The 17,749-nt window shown below is 42.0% G+C and overlaps 1 protein-coding gene across 1 annotated transcript in view; it reads right to left on the bottom strand.

The window, feature by feature from the left end:
* Nucleotides 1-649: 649 nt before the first annotated feature.
* PAK5 (p21 (RAC1) activated kinase 5) overlaps nucleotides 650-17,749 on the bottom strand; it is a 148,034-nt gene continuing 130,934 nt past the window's right edge. The window contains exons 6-9 of the mRNA XM_008141087.3: nucleotides 16,979-17,105; nucleotides 4,933-5,058; nucleotides 3,004-3,138; nucleotides 650-852 (exon numbers count right to left, since the gene is read on the bottom strand). Coding sequence (XP_008139309.2) covers nucleotides 697-852; nucleotides 3,004-3,138; nucleotides 4,933-5,058; nucleotides 16,979-17,105 — 544 coding nt within the window. The 3' untranslated portion in view covers nucleotides 650-696. The remainder of the gene's footprint in view (nucleotides 853-3,003; nucleotides 3,139-4,932; nucleotides 5,059-16,978; nucleotides 17,106-17,749) is intronic.

Below are 17,749 nucleotides of genomic sequence, written 5' to 3'. Positions count from 1 at the left end.
TCACCATCACTCTTAGTGCTTCTTCCATCACATAAGACACTTGTTAAGATAAGAAAGATATTCTACTAAAGCTGACGGTGATTGAGAGTCATTCAGTATTCAAAGTTCCTAAGAATCGTTGGTTCTCTGAAAGGGATAAAAAAGTAGGAAAGGCTTTGTTCAAACTCTTGCTAGTAAACAAGTATTACTTCAACTGATACAATGGCTACGCGACATCAAAGTACTATAAATTATCAAAACTATCGTACAGAAAAATTACAAATTCATTGCAAAATACATTACACTGCTACCATTAAGAAAAAAGTGCTTTTTGTTTTCCTTCCTTTTTTTTTTTTTTTTTGCCAGAAAAGTATTCTTTCAATATAGAAAATCCTATGTGTTACCCTGCATGTGGCTAGGATGTATCGTAACTGAGTTTGTACTGAGTCCTTCTGATTTGCTGGATGAAGGGCTGAAAAATATAATGATGACTTATGAAAGCCGTGTTCCCAATGAGCATGCCAGCTGTCAGTGGAGAGATGCCGATTAAGACACAAGAAGATGCCCTGGTCTGTTAAACCCTGCTGGTCATCACACTGTCCCACCGATCAGCTGGTTAGAATGCACAGGCCTTTGCATGTTCTGTGGTTTCCTTCATGTTCTCCTGAATTATTCTCGTGTCCTCCTCTGGCTTTGTCACCTGTATGGATCCTCTGCTCAGTGATGCCTGTACTGTCTCATGAGGGGAACGATGCAAGAAGGTGGACCTGCCAGTTTCAAGAACGGATGTCCAAGGAGTTCCTGGGCTGTGGCTCTCTGAGAGGGCTCCCTCACCAGCATCAGGTCCAGGAATCCCCGGAGCATGGAAGAAACCTGTGAAAACAGTGACAGCGTCCTGAGGGCTGACACACAGAGCTCACCCAGTTTCCCTGAAATGGTTCCCCAGCGAATTCCCAGAAAAATCATTCTACCAATCATTCCAGAAAATCAGCTTGAGGAGAAAGATGTTGTGGAAGCAAAAACAGGTATTACGATTATTAACACATGATGTTTTCCTTACCTTCTTCATGTTTGAAATAATAGGAGTGAATGGCAATGCAACAAAGAATGACAATTTATTTACTAAATAAAAATATAACGGTAAGAGTGGTAGCAGCAGCTGTTATAAGGTGCTTACTATGCGCAGCACGGGTCATACCTGTTTGATGAAGTGTGGTATAAACATGCACTAGTTTTATTTTTCTAACAACTACAACCATCAGGTCTTTGTGAAATCCCCTTTTGTGAAGGAACTTGTTTCCTGCAAGGATATTTCACGAGCATAGCATTTTTTCCCCTTGAGTTTCTTTCCCTTTAATGTTGAGGAACAGCTTACATACATTCAAGTGTGTAAACATTAAGTATATATTTCACAGTAGGTTTTTTTTTAAACATATATATACACCTATTTACTCTCCTTCTCGATACAAATATAGAGCATTGCTCATTTTAGGAGGCTAGCGTGGGCCCCTTTCCCATCAATACCCATTTCCCTGCAGAGGCTCACCACCATCCTGACCTCCAATAGCATGAATTAATTTCACCTGCATTTGTCCTTTCCAGAAATGGAGTCATATAGTTATAGACTGTCAACTTTTCTGTCTGGCTTCTTTCACTCTTCATTGTGTCTGTGAGACTCATTCCTGTGCAGCAAAAGTCCTAGCCTTCTCATTGCCGTCTGGTATTCACACACCACGTATTATTATGTATTCATTTGGGAAACGGCCTGGGGCAGTTTCCAGGTTTGACTAGTTGGACTAAAGCTGCTCTTGTACTTGAATTTGGAGAACATCACACTCGTTCATAGTGGGTGTGGGGCTATTTTGATGCCATACTATTTTAACCACATTTCATTATTTAAACTTAGCCCAATGCATGAAGCGTTTCAAACTCTTGTTCAATTCAGTCTCCTTTTTTTTCTTTTTCTTTTTGCCTGGTCCTCACAATCTATATGAGTAATTCTAGTGGGGCTCTTCCCTAAGATTTAGGGGAGAGGGAAGAGGAGATGCTATCATGACAAACTAGTCTCCTAGTCTCCCTACAAGACAGCTCCACCTCCTCCTCTTTTTGCTGTGAGGGAGATGGGAGGGGAGGTAGGTGTGGGGTCAGTGTTTAGAGTACTGGTGCTGTGGAATGACCTTCTCAGAGAGCCCCGCCCTCACTGGTGGCCACCTCAGTGATGGTTCTTCAACTTAGCATCATTTTTCCTGAGGATGGCCCTACTTGGGAAGCAGGAAAGACTACATCACCCCTTGACCATGTCCTTCATTGCCCTGCCTGGTATAGCCCTGCCTACCTCTTTGACACCATCCTTTCTCTTTGCTCACTTTCTCAGCATATAAGCTTTCCCTCTTGGCTTGGGACTTTGCACTTGTCTCTCTGTCTGGGACATGTTTCTCCCAGATCTTTGCTTGGTTTGCTCCTTCTTTCCAATTTGAGTGATCCCTCCCCAGAAAGGGCTGCTTTCTCTCTAACCTAAACGAGTTCCTAGTGCCCTCACCTGCACACTCCATCACATCACAGTGCTTTCTTTATTTGCTTCATGGCACGTATCGATCTCTGAAATTATTTTGTTCAACCATTTGTTTGTACTTTATCTGGCTTCCCAACTAGAATGCAAGCTCTATGAGAGTCAGGACATCTGGGGTCGTGCACTGTGATATCTCCAGCAATTAGAACAGTTCCCGGCATGTAGCCAGAGCTCAATGAGGGAGTGTTGAGTTTCCTCTTCTAGCCAATCCTATGAGAGAGGAGCCAACCTTGGCCCATTTTACAAATGAACTTTCTGAAGTTGGAGAGGCTGAATCCCTTGGCTAGTGAGTGAACAGGAAGAACGGATATTTGAATCCAAGTGACTCTAATGGAAAGTCCCTGCGTGTAAATCAGGATCTACTCTTGAATCTGATGTGCTAGTCTTTAAAACTTCAGGGAGACTGATAAATCCAAGAACGATTTTGAACTTCAGCAACAGATGCCGCCTCTCACCTTGTGTAGGTCCTTCACTCGAGGAGGTAAACTGTCCCGGATCCTCCGCATTGCCTGCAGGGGAGGCTCGTTGAAGTAGGGGGGCTCGCCATCAATCATTTCTATCACCATGATCCCCAGAGACCAGATGTCCACCTGTTAGGCACAACCCACTGGTTATTTCAGGCAAGGAGAACGTTTTGCAATGTTGGATGTCTCCAGGGAACCAAAGAGATTCATATATATTCACAAATTAATGTGGTTTTTAAAATACATACATACATATATATATATTTATTGATTTCAGAGAGGAAGGGATAGGAAGAGAGAGATAGAAACATCAATGATGAGAGAGAATCATTGATCAGCTGCCTCCTGCATGCTCCACACTAGGGATCGAGCTGCAGCCCGGGCATGTGCCCTGAACAGGAATCTAACTGTGACCTCCTGGTTCATAAGTCCACGCTCAACCACTGCCCAGGCTATGTGGTTTTTTTACAATATCCCAACAGTTACAACACAGATTCACAGGCTGAATCACTGAGTTACCAAGTATTCGCTAATGGATTTCATTTGCTTTTTCAGATTCAGTGAAGACTCTGATAAATAGGTACACATGAGTGTCTTAACATTCTGAGGCTTTGAACTTTATTTTTTTACCCTGTTGACTTTGGTGGTTAACTATCTATCAGGGCAGGTAAGAAGAGCATGCAAAGTTTTGTTTTGAACATCAAGAGGAAAGTTACATTTAAACTATAAAAAATAAGAGTTTTGGACATATTCATAACAAACTACAAAGAGCTACATTGCACAACACAATATATTCTGATTCTTGTATTGATTTGGTTTTTAAAAATAGTTCTCCCCACACATATACTTTGGGGTTCTTTCTTTTGCATCTTATCATTTTGAAACAGCAGGCACAAAACCCTATTTTATAAAACCATTTTCAGGAGAAAAGAAGAGGAGGATATGACAAGCAATTCTTTCTGAGTAAAGAATGGGGAGCCAGGACAATGGGAAGCCCTAGCTGTGCCATAAATCCCCAGTTACAGTCACTTCCCTGTTACAGCCTCATTACACTGCTTATCAGTTAGCTGCATTCTTGTTTTAACCTTTGCAGTGACCTTCAATGAGAATTTATGCTCTTGGAACCACAGGGAAAAAAATAAGTTGAGTGCTCATCCAAGGACAAGCAAACAAGGGAAAGAGAGCAGAGCCCACCTTAGCTTATGCCAATAGCCTCAGCTCATTGATCCATGCCATCTCTTCTATGCTTCTCCTCTCTTAGGATCGCCTTCTGCACCATAACATGTGGGAACACTGCCAGCCCAGGAGTGAGCTCCTTGCTCTGTGTGTGTGCTGCCTTGCATGCTTCAGAGCTTCTACTCACACTAGTCCCTCTCCAGAAGGTCCCCTGTTGTCATGTGGCTAAGCCTGATCCCTTAAAAAATAATGAGCAATTGTTTCCACTCCAGAGGAAAGAGAAATTGGGCCTTATTTTGAAATGTAATATTCCTATGTGATTTTTTTCTATGGGAAAACATTATTGCTCATCCAATTATTACCTCCATTTTGTGGAGCTTTCTCTGACCCTCTATCCTTTGAATCATCACACCTGCTCATCTGTGTGTGTATCCGGCCACTTTTCTAGTTGCATTACCTTGCTCTGTGTATGTCTGCCACCGAGGGTGGAGTCAGAGTTTGAATCTATGTCCATGGTAGGATATCAATACACTCCTCTTGGTCAGTGTTGTGGCAATATTCTCAGTGCTGGCCATTCTCTCTCTGCCACAACCTACTCTGTAACAGGCCAGTGAATAGGGGTCAAATATAGAGTCAAAGGTCATCACCCTGATCGCCTCTGGTCATTAACACCCGAAGAACTACTATATCCCATCCCTGAGCCTATCCAAACCCTGCCTCTCTCAATGGATGTCATCCCCTTACCTCCGTCCCATAAGGTAGCCTAGAAATCACTTCAGGTGCCATCCAGTAGGGAGTGCCAACCAATGATTTTCTCTTCGGTACCTCTTTGGAAACTTGAGCACAGAAACCAAAGTCCGATAACTTTATCTGGAAAGGAAAGGAAAGCAACAAACTTAAAAGTGCTGGCTTGGAGATGTAGAAATATATAGAAACTTTCACATTCAAAACAAAACACAGTCTCATTAATAGGCCTTGGGAATACTATTGGCAGAGGGGTTGTCAGACCCTTTTATTGGGAAAGCATGAGCCATTTTAGTAGAAAAACTCTCATGGCCCCACCACAAGCGTTTATATCTTTAAACTCCTGCTGCTTATATCTTTTATAAAACAATGAAACAAAAAAATTTACACATTAAATATACTAAAAGCAACAAATTCTTTAAAATTCAACCCCACAACAGATGAATGTAACAGATGAAGTTTAAGTAAATTGCTATTCTCAATGAGAGTTTTGTACAAACTGTTACTGCAGGTAAGGTTCTTTTGCATTGAACACATTTAGATTTCTACGGTAACGTGAGAGATTCAAATAACCAAACCTATTTCTGTATGTGAATGATTGTAAGGCCTCATTTACATAGGATGCTTTAAATATTGGCTCCCTTTTCTTTTTGTTTTCTTCCTTTGATCATGACAAAGTTACCAATGTGCACATCAGCCTTTTCTCTGGCTCTACATCTGCTGCCTACACCTTAAATATTGGGCTACCTAGGGTTCAGGTTCAAACTCTCACCTCTTCTCTTTTGACATACTCTTGCTGGACACACTTTTGCCTCCCATGCTTAATGCAGATTTCTCTCCTCCATTCTAAACCTATACTTCATCCAGTCTATGTTTTCATATGGGGTTAATTTTGGTGAAGGATATAACGCCTGTGTCTGGATTTAATTTTTGCATGTGCGTATCCAGTTTTTCTTCACCATTTGTTGAAAAGACTATCTTTGCTTCATTGTATTGCCTTTACTCTCTTGTTAAAAATTAGCGGAATATAATTTTGGGGGCATATTTCTGGGGCATTTATTTTGTTCCATTGGTCTATTTATGTGTTCTTTGGTCAATACCACCTAGAAAGCTGACAGTGTGGCAGTGTTAGTCTTGAGATTTTGTTCTTATTCTTCAATATTTGTTTGCTATATATTGTATTGATCTTTTGCCTCTCTGTATAAACTTTCAAATTGGTTTGTGAATATCATGAAATAACTGCTGGGATTTTGACTGGGATTGCGTTGAATTTATAGATTAAGTTGGGGAGAACTGCAACTTGACAATACTGACTCTTCCTAACCACGAACATGGAATATCTCTCCATTGATTTAGTTCTTTGATTTTATTAATCAGAGTTTTGCACATATAGATCAAGTATATATTTTGTTAGATTTATACCTAAGTATGTAAATAGCATTGTGTTTTTTTAATTTCAAATTCCACTTGTTCATTGCTGGAATATAGGAAAGTGACTTCTATATATTAATCATATATCCTGAAACCTTGATATAATTGTTAATTAGTTCCAGGGGATTTTCTTTTTTTTAAAATATATTTTATTGATTTTTTACAGAGAGGAAGAGAGATGGATAGTTAGAAACATCGATGAGAGAGAAACATCGATCAGCTGCCTCTTGCACACTCCCTACTGGGGATGTGCCCGCAACCAAGGTACATGCCCTTGACCGGAATCGAACCTGGGACCCTTGAGTCCGCAGGCTGATGCTCTATCCACTGAGCCAAACCGGTTTCGGCTCCAGGGGTTTTTCTTGTTGCTTCTTTTGGATTTTCTACAAGACCATCATGTCACCTATGAACAAAATTTATTTTATTTCTTTTTTCCAAAGCTGCATATATAGGGTATCCAAAAAAGTGCATATACACATTTTGAATAATTATAAAGGCAGTGTTTATTAAAATGCATTTTATTTTCAAAATTGAGCTATTAGCTGTTAATGTGTATACACTTTTATTTTTTTCTTGTCTTATTGCAAAAATGATTGGTGAGAGGAGATATTTTTGCTCTTTTCCTCATCATAGTGAGAAACTATATTCAATCCTTATGCATACCTCAAAGTCCACTTCCCCCAAAATTGTTCTCAGGAGCCTATATTGACCTCTCCCTTTCCAAATCTGAGAGAACTCAGCACTCAATCTTGATTTGTTTTCTGATGCTGATTTTTGTCCCTCTGGATAGAAATGATATTCCTCAAGGGCAGCAGCTCTGCCTTTCACTTGTGAAGCCTCAAGAGCTGGGAAAGTAGTAGACACCAAAAAACACATGCTAGATAGATTTGATTTTATATTGACACACCCACACACATATATATGATAGCAGGTCATGTAATAGACACATTGGTGCTCTCTCATCATTGATTTACTTATTGAAGACAGCTGTGTCTAGAATCAAAGTTAAATTACAGATGAATTAGGGTAATATTTTGGAAATTATTAATGTGTTTTTTTTCTTCTTCCATTTCTTTATTCATGATCTTCTCCTTAATCAGGCCAATGTCAGTGTGGTGTGGTTTGGAGTGGAAGGAGATTAGATTACTTCAGATACATGCTAGAGAAAGCTGGTTTAGTGAAGAGGTGATTTTATCAATTGCTTTGACACATAAAGAGCCAAGCACAGATTTCCCTGTGGTATGAAGAAGAGAGCTCTGGGCTATGGCAGCTGGTCCATAACTCTTGTTTCCCTATTTTAAAAGGAGTCTACAATTCAGAGAAGTAAAAATTCCTACATTCCATCCCTTTTAGCCTGGGATGATTTGCAGAAGAGAACAAAAGAGCAGTGATTTGATTATGTCAGGACTCAACTCTTTATTATACATCACTTCCCACCACTCCAACCTATGATGGTGGGCTTCAGATATATCTGAATAGCATAAATCCCCACACAAAGAAGGGAGAGGAGAAGCCACATGAATCTGTTCTCAGAAGCAATATTCAAAATATTTACTAACCATCTTCATCTAGACGTACCAGAATCTAGACACAAAGTTAAGTGGTATCCTGAAGTCATCTTGAGGCATTACCATGCTTAATGAGGCAAAGGGGGTCTGATACTCCAATGGCTTGAAACAGTGGACATTAACCAATAAGCATTAAAATATTGCAATACTATCTAATAAAAGAGTAATATGCAAATTGACCATCACTCCAACACATAAGATGGCTGCCCCATGTGGACACAAGATGGCCACAACAAGATGGCCAGCAGGGGAGGGCAGATGGGAGGGACCAGGTCTGCAAGGGAGGGCAGTTATGGGCTATCAGGCAAGCAGGGAAGAGCAGTTGGGAGGGGCCAGGCCTGCAAGGGAGGACAGTTGGGGGCAATCAAGCCTGCAGGGGAGGGCAGTTAGGGGTGACCAGGCCGGCAGAGGAGGGAAGTTGGAGGCGACTAGGCCTGCAGGAAAGAGCAGTTGGGGGGGGGGACCCAAGCCTGCAGGGGAGAGCAGTTGGGGGACCAGGCCTGCAGGGGAGGGCCGTTAGGGGTGACCAGGCCTGCAGGGGAGGGCAGTTAGGGGCAATCAGGCTGGCAGGGGAGCAGTTAGGCATCAATCAGGCTGGCAGGGGAATGGTTAGGGGGTGATCAGGCTGGCAGGCAGAAGCGGTTAGGGGCAATCAGGAAGGCAAGCAGGCAAGCAGTTGGGAGCTAGCAGTCCTGGATTGTGAGAGGGATGTCCCAGATTGGAGAGGGTGCAGGCTGGGCTGAAGGACACACACCCTGTGCACGAATTTCATGCACCGGGCCTCTAGTATTTTAATAATAAATATACTAGTGAATACTAGTTGAACACCAGCCTTGGCTATGCCCAATATGACCTCCATGAAGAGAGTGGGTGGAAGTGAACCTGAAGCAATGTTACCGATTCCCATGGAAGCATCATTGACTTATTTAAGACAGCTGTTTTGATAATTAAATATCTGAATAGCATATACCCCCACAGAAACAAAGGAGAGGATCTTTGTGTAGTGTGCAAGAATCCAGAAGCTCCACCAAATCTGTGAGGGAATGGGGAAGTGCCCAGCACAAGTCTATAGTTGACATGAGGAGGCAGCCCCAAGGATGGCTTTCAAGTCTTGTGGCAGGAGGCTGGAGTTGTGAGGTACAACAGAGGCGCTCTCCTGAAAAGCCCAGCAGCTGATGGAACCTGTTAACCCTCAGTGGTCACTTTTCCAGGTAACAGAATAGGCCAGTTTTGTCAAGGCAGGGACCAGAGAGGAACAAGCAGATAGTCTATCTACTTCACCCTGAGGTCCCATAATCCACATTTGTCCCTTATCCTCCCAGAACTACCTTGAGAAAGATGGGGGTTCTAGGAGTGAAGAGGTAGGTGGTTTTAAAGACTGAAGAAGGTATCACTTAAACCTTATAATAATGTGGTTGAACTTTGATAGACAATTTAAATATTTAAGCATACCAAATCTAACTGATTGAAATTTAAAAGATTTTTTAAAAAAATCTAGTCCATGGAGTTTTGTTTAGAAGTCTAGGTTAGTTTTTAAAATCAATGAAATTATAATTGTGTGTGTGTGTGTGTGTGTGTGTGTGTGTGTGTGTGTGCGTGCAGTGATTTTCAAAGCTTGAGTATAAGTAAATTTGTAACCCTACTACACAGATGGAAGAGGAGGAACAATTTGGCCAATACATTTTATTTGCCTGTAAATTTAAGAGATCTGCATAATTAAGGAGGTGAGTGCATTTGCATTTTGGTATTGGCAGTTTTTAATGTCACTATCTCTAGTGTGTTTTTCTCTTTCTGGACATAAAAAAAGACCCCAACCTGCCAGACTAATAATTATCTCCCTGACAAAATGTAAGATGAGAAATGGAAACTCGACACTTGGAAAGCTAGGCTTGTTCTGTTGTAGGAGTGTAAGTGCTTCTGCATTTTTTTTTTTTACTCATCCAAGTACATAAAAGAGAAAATTTTCTAAAAGAACATAATTACACACAACATTCGTCCAAATAAATCTGCAAGTAGATAATGAGAACTCAACTAATGACTATAATAAGGCATTGTAAGCAGATCTTAAAAGCAAATCACATAGACTCTAAGCTGAGCCTCATTTTATTGTACAATGTGTCTACTTAGGAAACCACCTTAGTCCCACTAATGCAGTTAGGCTAAGAGAACTGTAACTAGCACACTGTCTGCCTCCGAAAGAGAGGAGATGGAGCTTGTTCCAGGGGGGGCCAGACTTTAAACTAGAGCTTAGAGCTCAGAGAAAGCTGCTGTTTAAACCTGAGATCCTATCCATCTCAATGTGTCCTGGCTGGGAATCAGAGGCCCCACAAAAATATGGAAGGTGGGGCAAAAGATAGCTACAGGTTTACAACAGAAGGTAAAACTCACATTCTGTAAATTGCATACACTCTAAAGCATTCTTGTGGTGCAGAAGATACAGTCCCATTCATTTATGTTTGCCTTTACTGCCTTTGCCTTTGGGGTCAAGTTCATAAAATGTTCTCTATGACCAAGGTCCATAAGTTTGGTACATATATTTTCTTCTATGTAACTTATTGCTTTGGGTCTTTGATCCATTTTGAATTAGTTTTTGTACAAAGAAACAACAAAGAGGCAGCCAACCAAATGGGAGATGATATTTGCAAACAGTAGCTCCAGCAAAGCTTTCAATTTCCAAAATATATAAAGAACTCATAAAACAACACCAAAAAACAAACAACCCAATCAAAAAGTGGGCAGAGGACCTAAAAATACACCTCTCTCAAGAAGGCATATGAACAGCCAATAAATATATGAAAAAATGTTCAACCTCACTGGCAATTAGAGAAATACAAATCAAAACTACAATGAGATACCACCTCACACCTCTTAGAGTGGCCATTATTAATAAGACAAGCAATAACAAGTGTTGGAGAGGTTGTGAAAAAAAAAAAGGAGCCCTCATTCACTGCTGATGGGAATGTAGATTATACAACCACTATGGAAAGCAGCCTGGCAATTCCTCAAAAAATGAAGAATAGAGCTACCATATGAACCAGCAATCCCTCTCCTGGGTATATACCCAAAAAACTCGAAATCACGTATGTATTTGAAAAGATATATGCATCCCTAGGTTCATTGCAGCATTACTCATGGTGGCCAAGAATTCATGGAAACAGCCAAAGTGCCCTGCAAAAGAGGACTGGATAAAGAAGATGTGGTACATATACACAATGGAATACTACTCAGCCATGATGAAGGATGAAATAGCACCATTTGCAACAACAGGAATGGACCTTGATAACATTATGCTAAGTGAAATAAGTCAGTCGGAAAAAGCTGAGAACTATATGATTTCACTCATCTGTGGGATGTAAAACTGAAACTCATGAACACAAGCAGCAGTGTGGTGGTTGCCAAAGGGAAGGGAGTGGGGAGAGAAGGGGGTCCTAATATGTGGTGACAGGAGAAGATCTGACTTTGGGTGGTGGGCATACTGTGCAATGCACAGATCTTGTAACATAGAAACCCACACCTGAAACCTATATGTTCATGTTGACCAATGCCACCCCGATACATTTAATAAATGAATGTAAAAAAGAATTTTTGCATCTGCCCCAGGTTTTTGCATGGATGCTTTTGAGCCTGGCTCCCGAGGGCTTCATATAATGCAATGGTACCCAGTGCGCAGCATCAGCATCCCCTGGAAATTTGTTAGCGATGCAGGTTCTTGGGTACCACCCAGGATGACTGAATCAGAATCTCAGGAGGTGGAGCCCAGAGGTTTTGGTGTTCACTGAAGTTTGAGAACTGTTTTAAGAAGAACAATGACCCAGGGACAGAGGAACAGAGAGGTAACGGAAGGGGCGGGACTGATGATGATGCCCCCAGCTTAAGGCCCACTTCTTCAGCTGCCAACCCCAAGAAGAGAGGGAGGGCAGCACAGTGGCTAAGCTGGAACAGCATGGGGGCCTCACCCAGTCCCTCTGCCATTTGGCAGAGTGCAGAGAGCAGTAGGAACTTGCCCGATACTGCACAACAGTATTAGAGCGAGCCTCAAACCTGAGTCTCCTGACTTCTCCTGCTGTGCTTCCTGCATTGGGAAAAGTAACCTCTGTGGAGTGGCAGGGAAGGGGGCACAGACAGAGGTTGGGTGTATCTCAGATTATTGGAAAGGAATGCATTTAATTTGTTACTACACAACCAGCCCTACAAGAAATGCTAAGTGAGCTTTTCAGGATGAAAGGACACTAGACAGTAACTTGTATCTACACAAATAAGGAACACCAGTAATTATGATAGATGCAAGCTAAAATACAGAATAAATGTATTTTTTGTAAAAAAAAAAAAAAGTGATTTAACATGCCCAAATCTCTTTAAGAAGAGCATTTGGGAAATAATCACCAGGTCTTCTTCTAATTATACAATTCTAGTTATTTGAGAGACCAAAAAAAACCCTCAAATTCTAAGGGAGCCAGGCAAATAATATCAATGAATTAAATGGCCCACGTGGAGACAGTGGACAACAGGGGTACACAGCCTTGGTAAAGAGGCACTGACTTCCAGCTGATTGTCAGGGGCACAGTAAAGAGGGCATGGGGCAGTCATAAAGCGCTAGTTGCCAGTCTATGCCCCTTACCTATCCCTTACCCTTACTTCAAATCCCATGGGAGAGAGAGCACAGACATGGTGCATTGTCTCTGGACATTATGCTAGTTTGGGATCCCGCAAAACACACCCCCAAGTCAAGGATTCAGTGCTGGGGAAGTACAGGGAACACTAGTGGTGAAATAGGGAAGTACAACAGGGAAGGGAAGGCAGTCAGTCAAGGGTTAAATAATTTCCAAGCAAGTTACCACAGTGTGAATTAAATCTCAATCCTGCTGAGGAAGTCTGGGAGATGGTGGAGGACATGTGCCTCAGAGCTATTCCATCCAAAGGCAAGGCCTGTGGTTTTTGCACACCAACTCCCATCATCCGTGTCTGGGCTGTTCCTGGGGAGTGCAGATGTTAATTCCCTGGAATTTCCAGCCTGCTTTGTGCTAGAAAAGCAGACAATGGTGGCCAGGGAAAGAGATGCAGGTGGTGGCATTTGGAGGTGGAGCTAGTGAGCACTGACATAGGAAATCATGGGTGGGGGACCAGCAGTGGCTGCTTCAAGTGCCACTCACCCTCATTACACCACCTCCATCACCGCCATGTGGGAATTCAGGCTCAGTGTTGTCAGTTATTTTGATTGTTTGCAGGGAAGACAGGAAACTGAAATTTCATAGGAAACCTCCCAATTTTTAAATTGTGGCAATTTATAATTAAAAAAAAAAAAAGACGATAAAGATCACTTGTGTGTGTCCCTTTTCAATAGGTGCACTGGGCTTAATAGGTTTGAATTTCATTCCAGCTAATGAATTTGATAAAAGTTAATCCCTCACTGTCTAGTGGCCCCTGAGTATCATCTCTCAAATGCAAGCCCCCAGCCAAGGGCAGATTGTGGATGAGTTGACTCAATGCTTAATTGTAAGGGTGGGGCGGGGGGAGGGGACTGCTCTCTCCCTGAGCATCTCCCTTGTGCCTTCTTTACTTCTGACAGTATTACACAAATTACTTCATGTAATTCTTCATGTAATAGCAACCACTCTGTGACATGCTATTTATTTTCCCTTTCAAGCCCCAAACACCACATTCCCTTTGCTTCTCACTAGATCTTATTTCTGCCATGGAAAAATAGTGAATGATTTACTTTCAGTTGATAGCAAATAATTTCCCTTCAGGTCTTTGAAGAGGCCAGAAAGGATTTGTCCTTTTAAACCTGAACAATTTCACTGTCTTAAAATTTTTTTTTGAAATAATTAGGAGGTAGCAAAGAAATGTGCACCCAACCGTCCCTAATGTTAGTATCTTATACAACTACTAGAGGCCCAATGCACGAAATTTGTGCAAGAGTAGGCCTTCCTTCTCCCGGCTGCCAGCACCGGCTTCCCTCTGGCACCCGGGACCCAGGCTTCCCTCCAGCTGCCAGCAGGCACCAGGGACCCGGGCTTCCCTCACAGCCCAGGCTTTGTCTGGAAGGTCGTCCGGAAGGACGTCCAGTCTAATTAGCATATTATGCTTTTATTATTATAGATAGCTCAATATCAACACCAAGATATTCATTTTGGTACAGTTCATAGAGCTTATTCAGATTTCATCAATTATATCTGAACTCATGAGTGTATGTAGTATATGTATGTGTTTATGTACTCTGGAATTTTATTACATTGTAGCCTTGCATAATCATGACTACAATCAAGTATCCAACTGTACCAAACCCATAAGACTCCTTGGTGCGTCCCCTGTATAGTCACACACTCCTAATCTTTAACCCCTGGCAACTACTAATTTGATGTACATTTCTATAATTACGTTATTTCATGAAGGTTACATAAATGAAATTATGCAGTGTGTATCCTTTAGGTTGGCTTTTTTGTTCACTCAGCATAATTTCCTTGAGGTTCATCAAGTATCCATTTATTCATTCCTTTTTTTTTTTGCTGAGTGGTATTCTATGGCACAGATATACCACAGTCGGTTTAACCATTCACCCTTTCAAGGACATTTGGGCAGTTTCTTGGTGGGGGTTTATTATGAATAAAACTGCTGTAAACATTTGTGTGCAAGTTTATGTGAAGAAATAAGTTGACATTGCTCTGAAGTGTATGTCACATGGCAAGTCCACTTTTAGTTTTGAAAGGTAATGCCTAATGTTTTTGAGAGTGGCTGCACCATTTTACATTCCCACCAGCCATGTATAAATAAGTGGGGTTATCCCTATTTTTATTTTAGCCATTTTGATAAATGTGCAGTGGTATCTTCTAGTTTTAATTTGCACTTCTCTAAGGGCTAATGGCATTGAACATCTCCCAACCTTGAGATCTAGGCTTGGTTGTGTGACTTACCCTGGCTAAAGGGACATTAGCAAACATGATGTAAGTGGAGGGTTCAAACTTGTGTGTGCATTGGGGCCTGCCTGGGTTGCTGCTCTTGGGAACCTTATCACAGGCAGCACATGAATAGGCCTGTCCTAGTCTACTGGGAGATGAGTGATGCGAAGCCGGTACCTCCACTGCCCTGGCTGAGTGTCAGCCAAGCGCCAGGCAAATGAGTGAGGTCGTTAACTGCAGACTGATCACAAATAAAAAGTGAGCTCAGCTGATGCCACATGGTGCAGAGATGAGCTGTCCCAGCTGAGGTCAGTTCATACGCTAACTTGGAATTATGAGCAAATATATAGTTGTTGTTTTAAGCCACTAACTGTAGAGTAGTTTGTTATATACCAAAAGCTGACTGCTATATACTTTAACAAATTTTTTAGTTAAAGCAATGCAAAAGCAGGGTTTAAAACTGCCCATTAAAAATAATCCAAAGTTTGCAATATATATACATATATATGTATATATCTATATATATAAAAAGCCTGTGGCCATAACGCCATAATGACCAAACAACCAGTCACCAGAAGGTGCATGGAGCACCTCTCGATCCCTCCCCCCACCCCCCAGCCCATGAGCCGCTCGCATTGGCAGAGCTTGTGGCCCTTGTGGCTTGCAGGGTGCACAGGGGCTTGCGGCTCGCGTGGCAAGGTGGGGCTCGTGGCGGTGAGCTACTCGCACGCGGCAGGTCTGGGTCTTGTGTGATTTCGGGCACTGGGCCTCTAGTATACACACACACACACACACACACACACACACACATTATTACAGCTGTTCATTTGGAAAATAATAAATAATTAATAAGTAATATAAGAATAAACTCTGTTTTTCACATATAAAAACATACATTTATATATATATATATATATATATATATATATGTATATATGAATTTTCTGCAATAAAACTGACAATCTTTTAAAAAGAAAAGCCAAAATGCTTGGGCATTTTCTTCTGGCTGCCCTCTGACCATTCATGGGCAAATTCTCATGTGCCATGAATGTTTTCCACATGGCTGAGCTTGCTGGGTTGTAACAGACAGATCATCAAAGGGACAGCTGGCTGCATTCATCCCGGAACTATTACCTCTGGTGGAAGTTTCAGGGAGGTTAAAAGGACCTAAATATAGTGAAAATCTACACTTCGAAACTCTTCCATTTCAGCCTTCCTTGGATTATCAGCTCGTTCTTTTCTTGGCTGTGGAATTCTGTGTTCATTTGTACTATGGTGAGCTGATGAGTTTCACCAGCATCCCTTGAGCAGGTTGCAGTGATGAGAAATGCAGAAATCTGGGCCTGGAGAGATGCTAGTGTGATGAATATCTTCCATATGTCCTTCTAGATCTATTCTCCTACCTTCTCTGAGCCCTGGGAGGCTAACCTGTGTTAACTACATGGATGACCTCTGATTTGCTTTTGCCAATAGGTAGCACCAATAGGAGACTGAACATTAGGAACAGAGTGAGGTTGGGGTCCTTATATCCCAGCCTCCATCCTGCAGGTTCCCTGTGGTCTGGCTTCCACCGAAGATCAGACTCCTGCCATGCAGCTCTCTTCACACAACAACCTCTATTTCCAGGTTCTAGTAACCAGTTGCCCACCTCACCCCTTCCAGTAAGAGTGGCGCTCCATTCTTGAGCACCACACTAATCCTCATACGCTTTTCTCATCCCTCATTTTTCTGCATCTGCCCACACCTTATTAAATGCTCCTCAAATTGCCCACTGCAGTTTGACATCTGTTTCTTGCAGGGATTCTGATGGATACTGCAGACACACATAGTCATGAGAATAGGGTGTACAAAGCCCTAGAGAAGGTCTCCGCCAACAAAAACAGGAGCATGGCAAAAAAAATTCCTATAGTTTCTATTACTTCCTACTCTCACTGTTAAGGTGAAAAATTATCCATCAAATTCAAGTCACAGGTAATTCTGACTAATAGAATGACACATAGGATGGTAATTTCCTTTTTGTAAGCCTTCTGGGAAGGGCAGTGGGCGACTTCTGACTAAAAAATTAGTGTTATAAGAAGTGTTCATAGGAGAACAATACCTAAGACAAAGTGACAAGGCAAAGCATTGAGGGGCCAAACAGGAAGATCTTACCCGTCCATCGCTTGTCAGGAGGATGGAGTCACTCTTTATGTCCCTGTGAATCACTCCTTGGTTGTGAAGGTAGGAAAGAGCTCTCAGAACCGACAGACACACAGTAGCTATCTGTTCTTCATTCATTCTAGAAAGGAAACAACATTTAAGGAACAAGGACAGATTTAAGAACAACCTTGAAATGATCAAAAGAGGCAGCTCTCTTGAGTTCTAGTGAATCAGCCCATGCCTGAAAAATCTATAGGCAAAGAAAAGGAAGTCGTTGGCATCTGATTTGCAGAACCTAAGGCTGGGTATGAGGATGCCAGGGGCCAAATATAAGCAAGAGACCCCCATTTGCTGGCTTCTGTGTCATTACTGCAAATGCACTACCTTGGACACCTATAGGTAATTTCTTAGGTGTTGCCAAACCTCCTGGGTCCTGTAGAGGCAGTGCACTGAATAGCACCAAGGTTCCAGGTGTATCTGCTAGGTGACCTGGAGCAAGTCCTTTAACTTCCTTGGATCTCTTTTTACTTACCTTGGAAATGGGAACAACCCCTGTTCTCTCCAAGGCTGGGCTCAGGCAAAGTGGCCTTTGGATCTCTGAGACTCGCCATGCCTCTCACTAGCCCTCCCTCACCCGCCTCTGAGAAATGGAGGTTTCTTATGCTTCAGGTCCTTCTGTCAAGGACATTGGACCTGCTAAGTTACTAATAACTGAGTGTGAATGGATGATCCTGTAATAGACGGGTCATGGGAATGAGAAAGACAAGTACAGCACCAGACCTA

The sequence above is a fragment of the Eptesicus fuscus genome, chromosome 12 (genome assembly GCF_027574615.1).
Source record: "Eptesicus fuscus isolate TK198812 chromosome 12, DD_ASM_mEF_20220401, whole genome shotgun sequence".
In the NCBI taxonomy this organism is placed as follows: domain Eukaryota; kingdom Metazoa; phylum Chordata; class Mammalia; order Chiroptera; family Vespertilionidae; genus Eptesicus; species Eptesicus fuscus.
The sequence above is the reverse complement of the archived record's forward strand: the minus strand, read 5'-3'. Positions and strand labels throughout refer to the sequence as shown.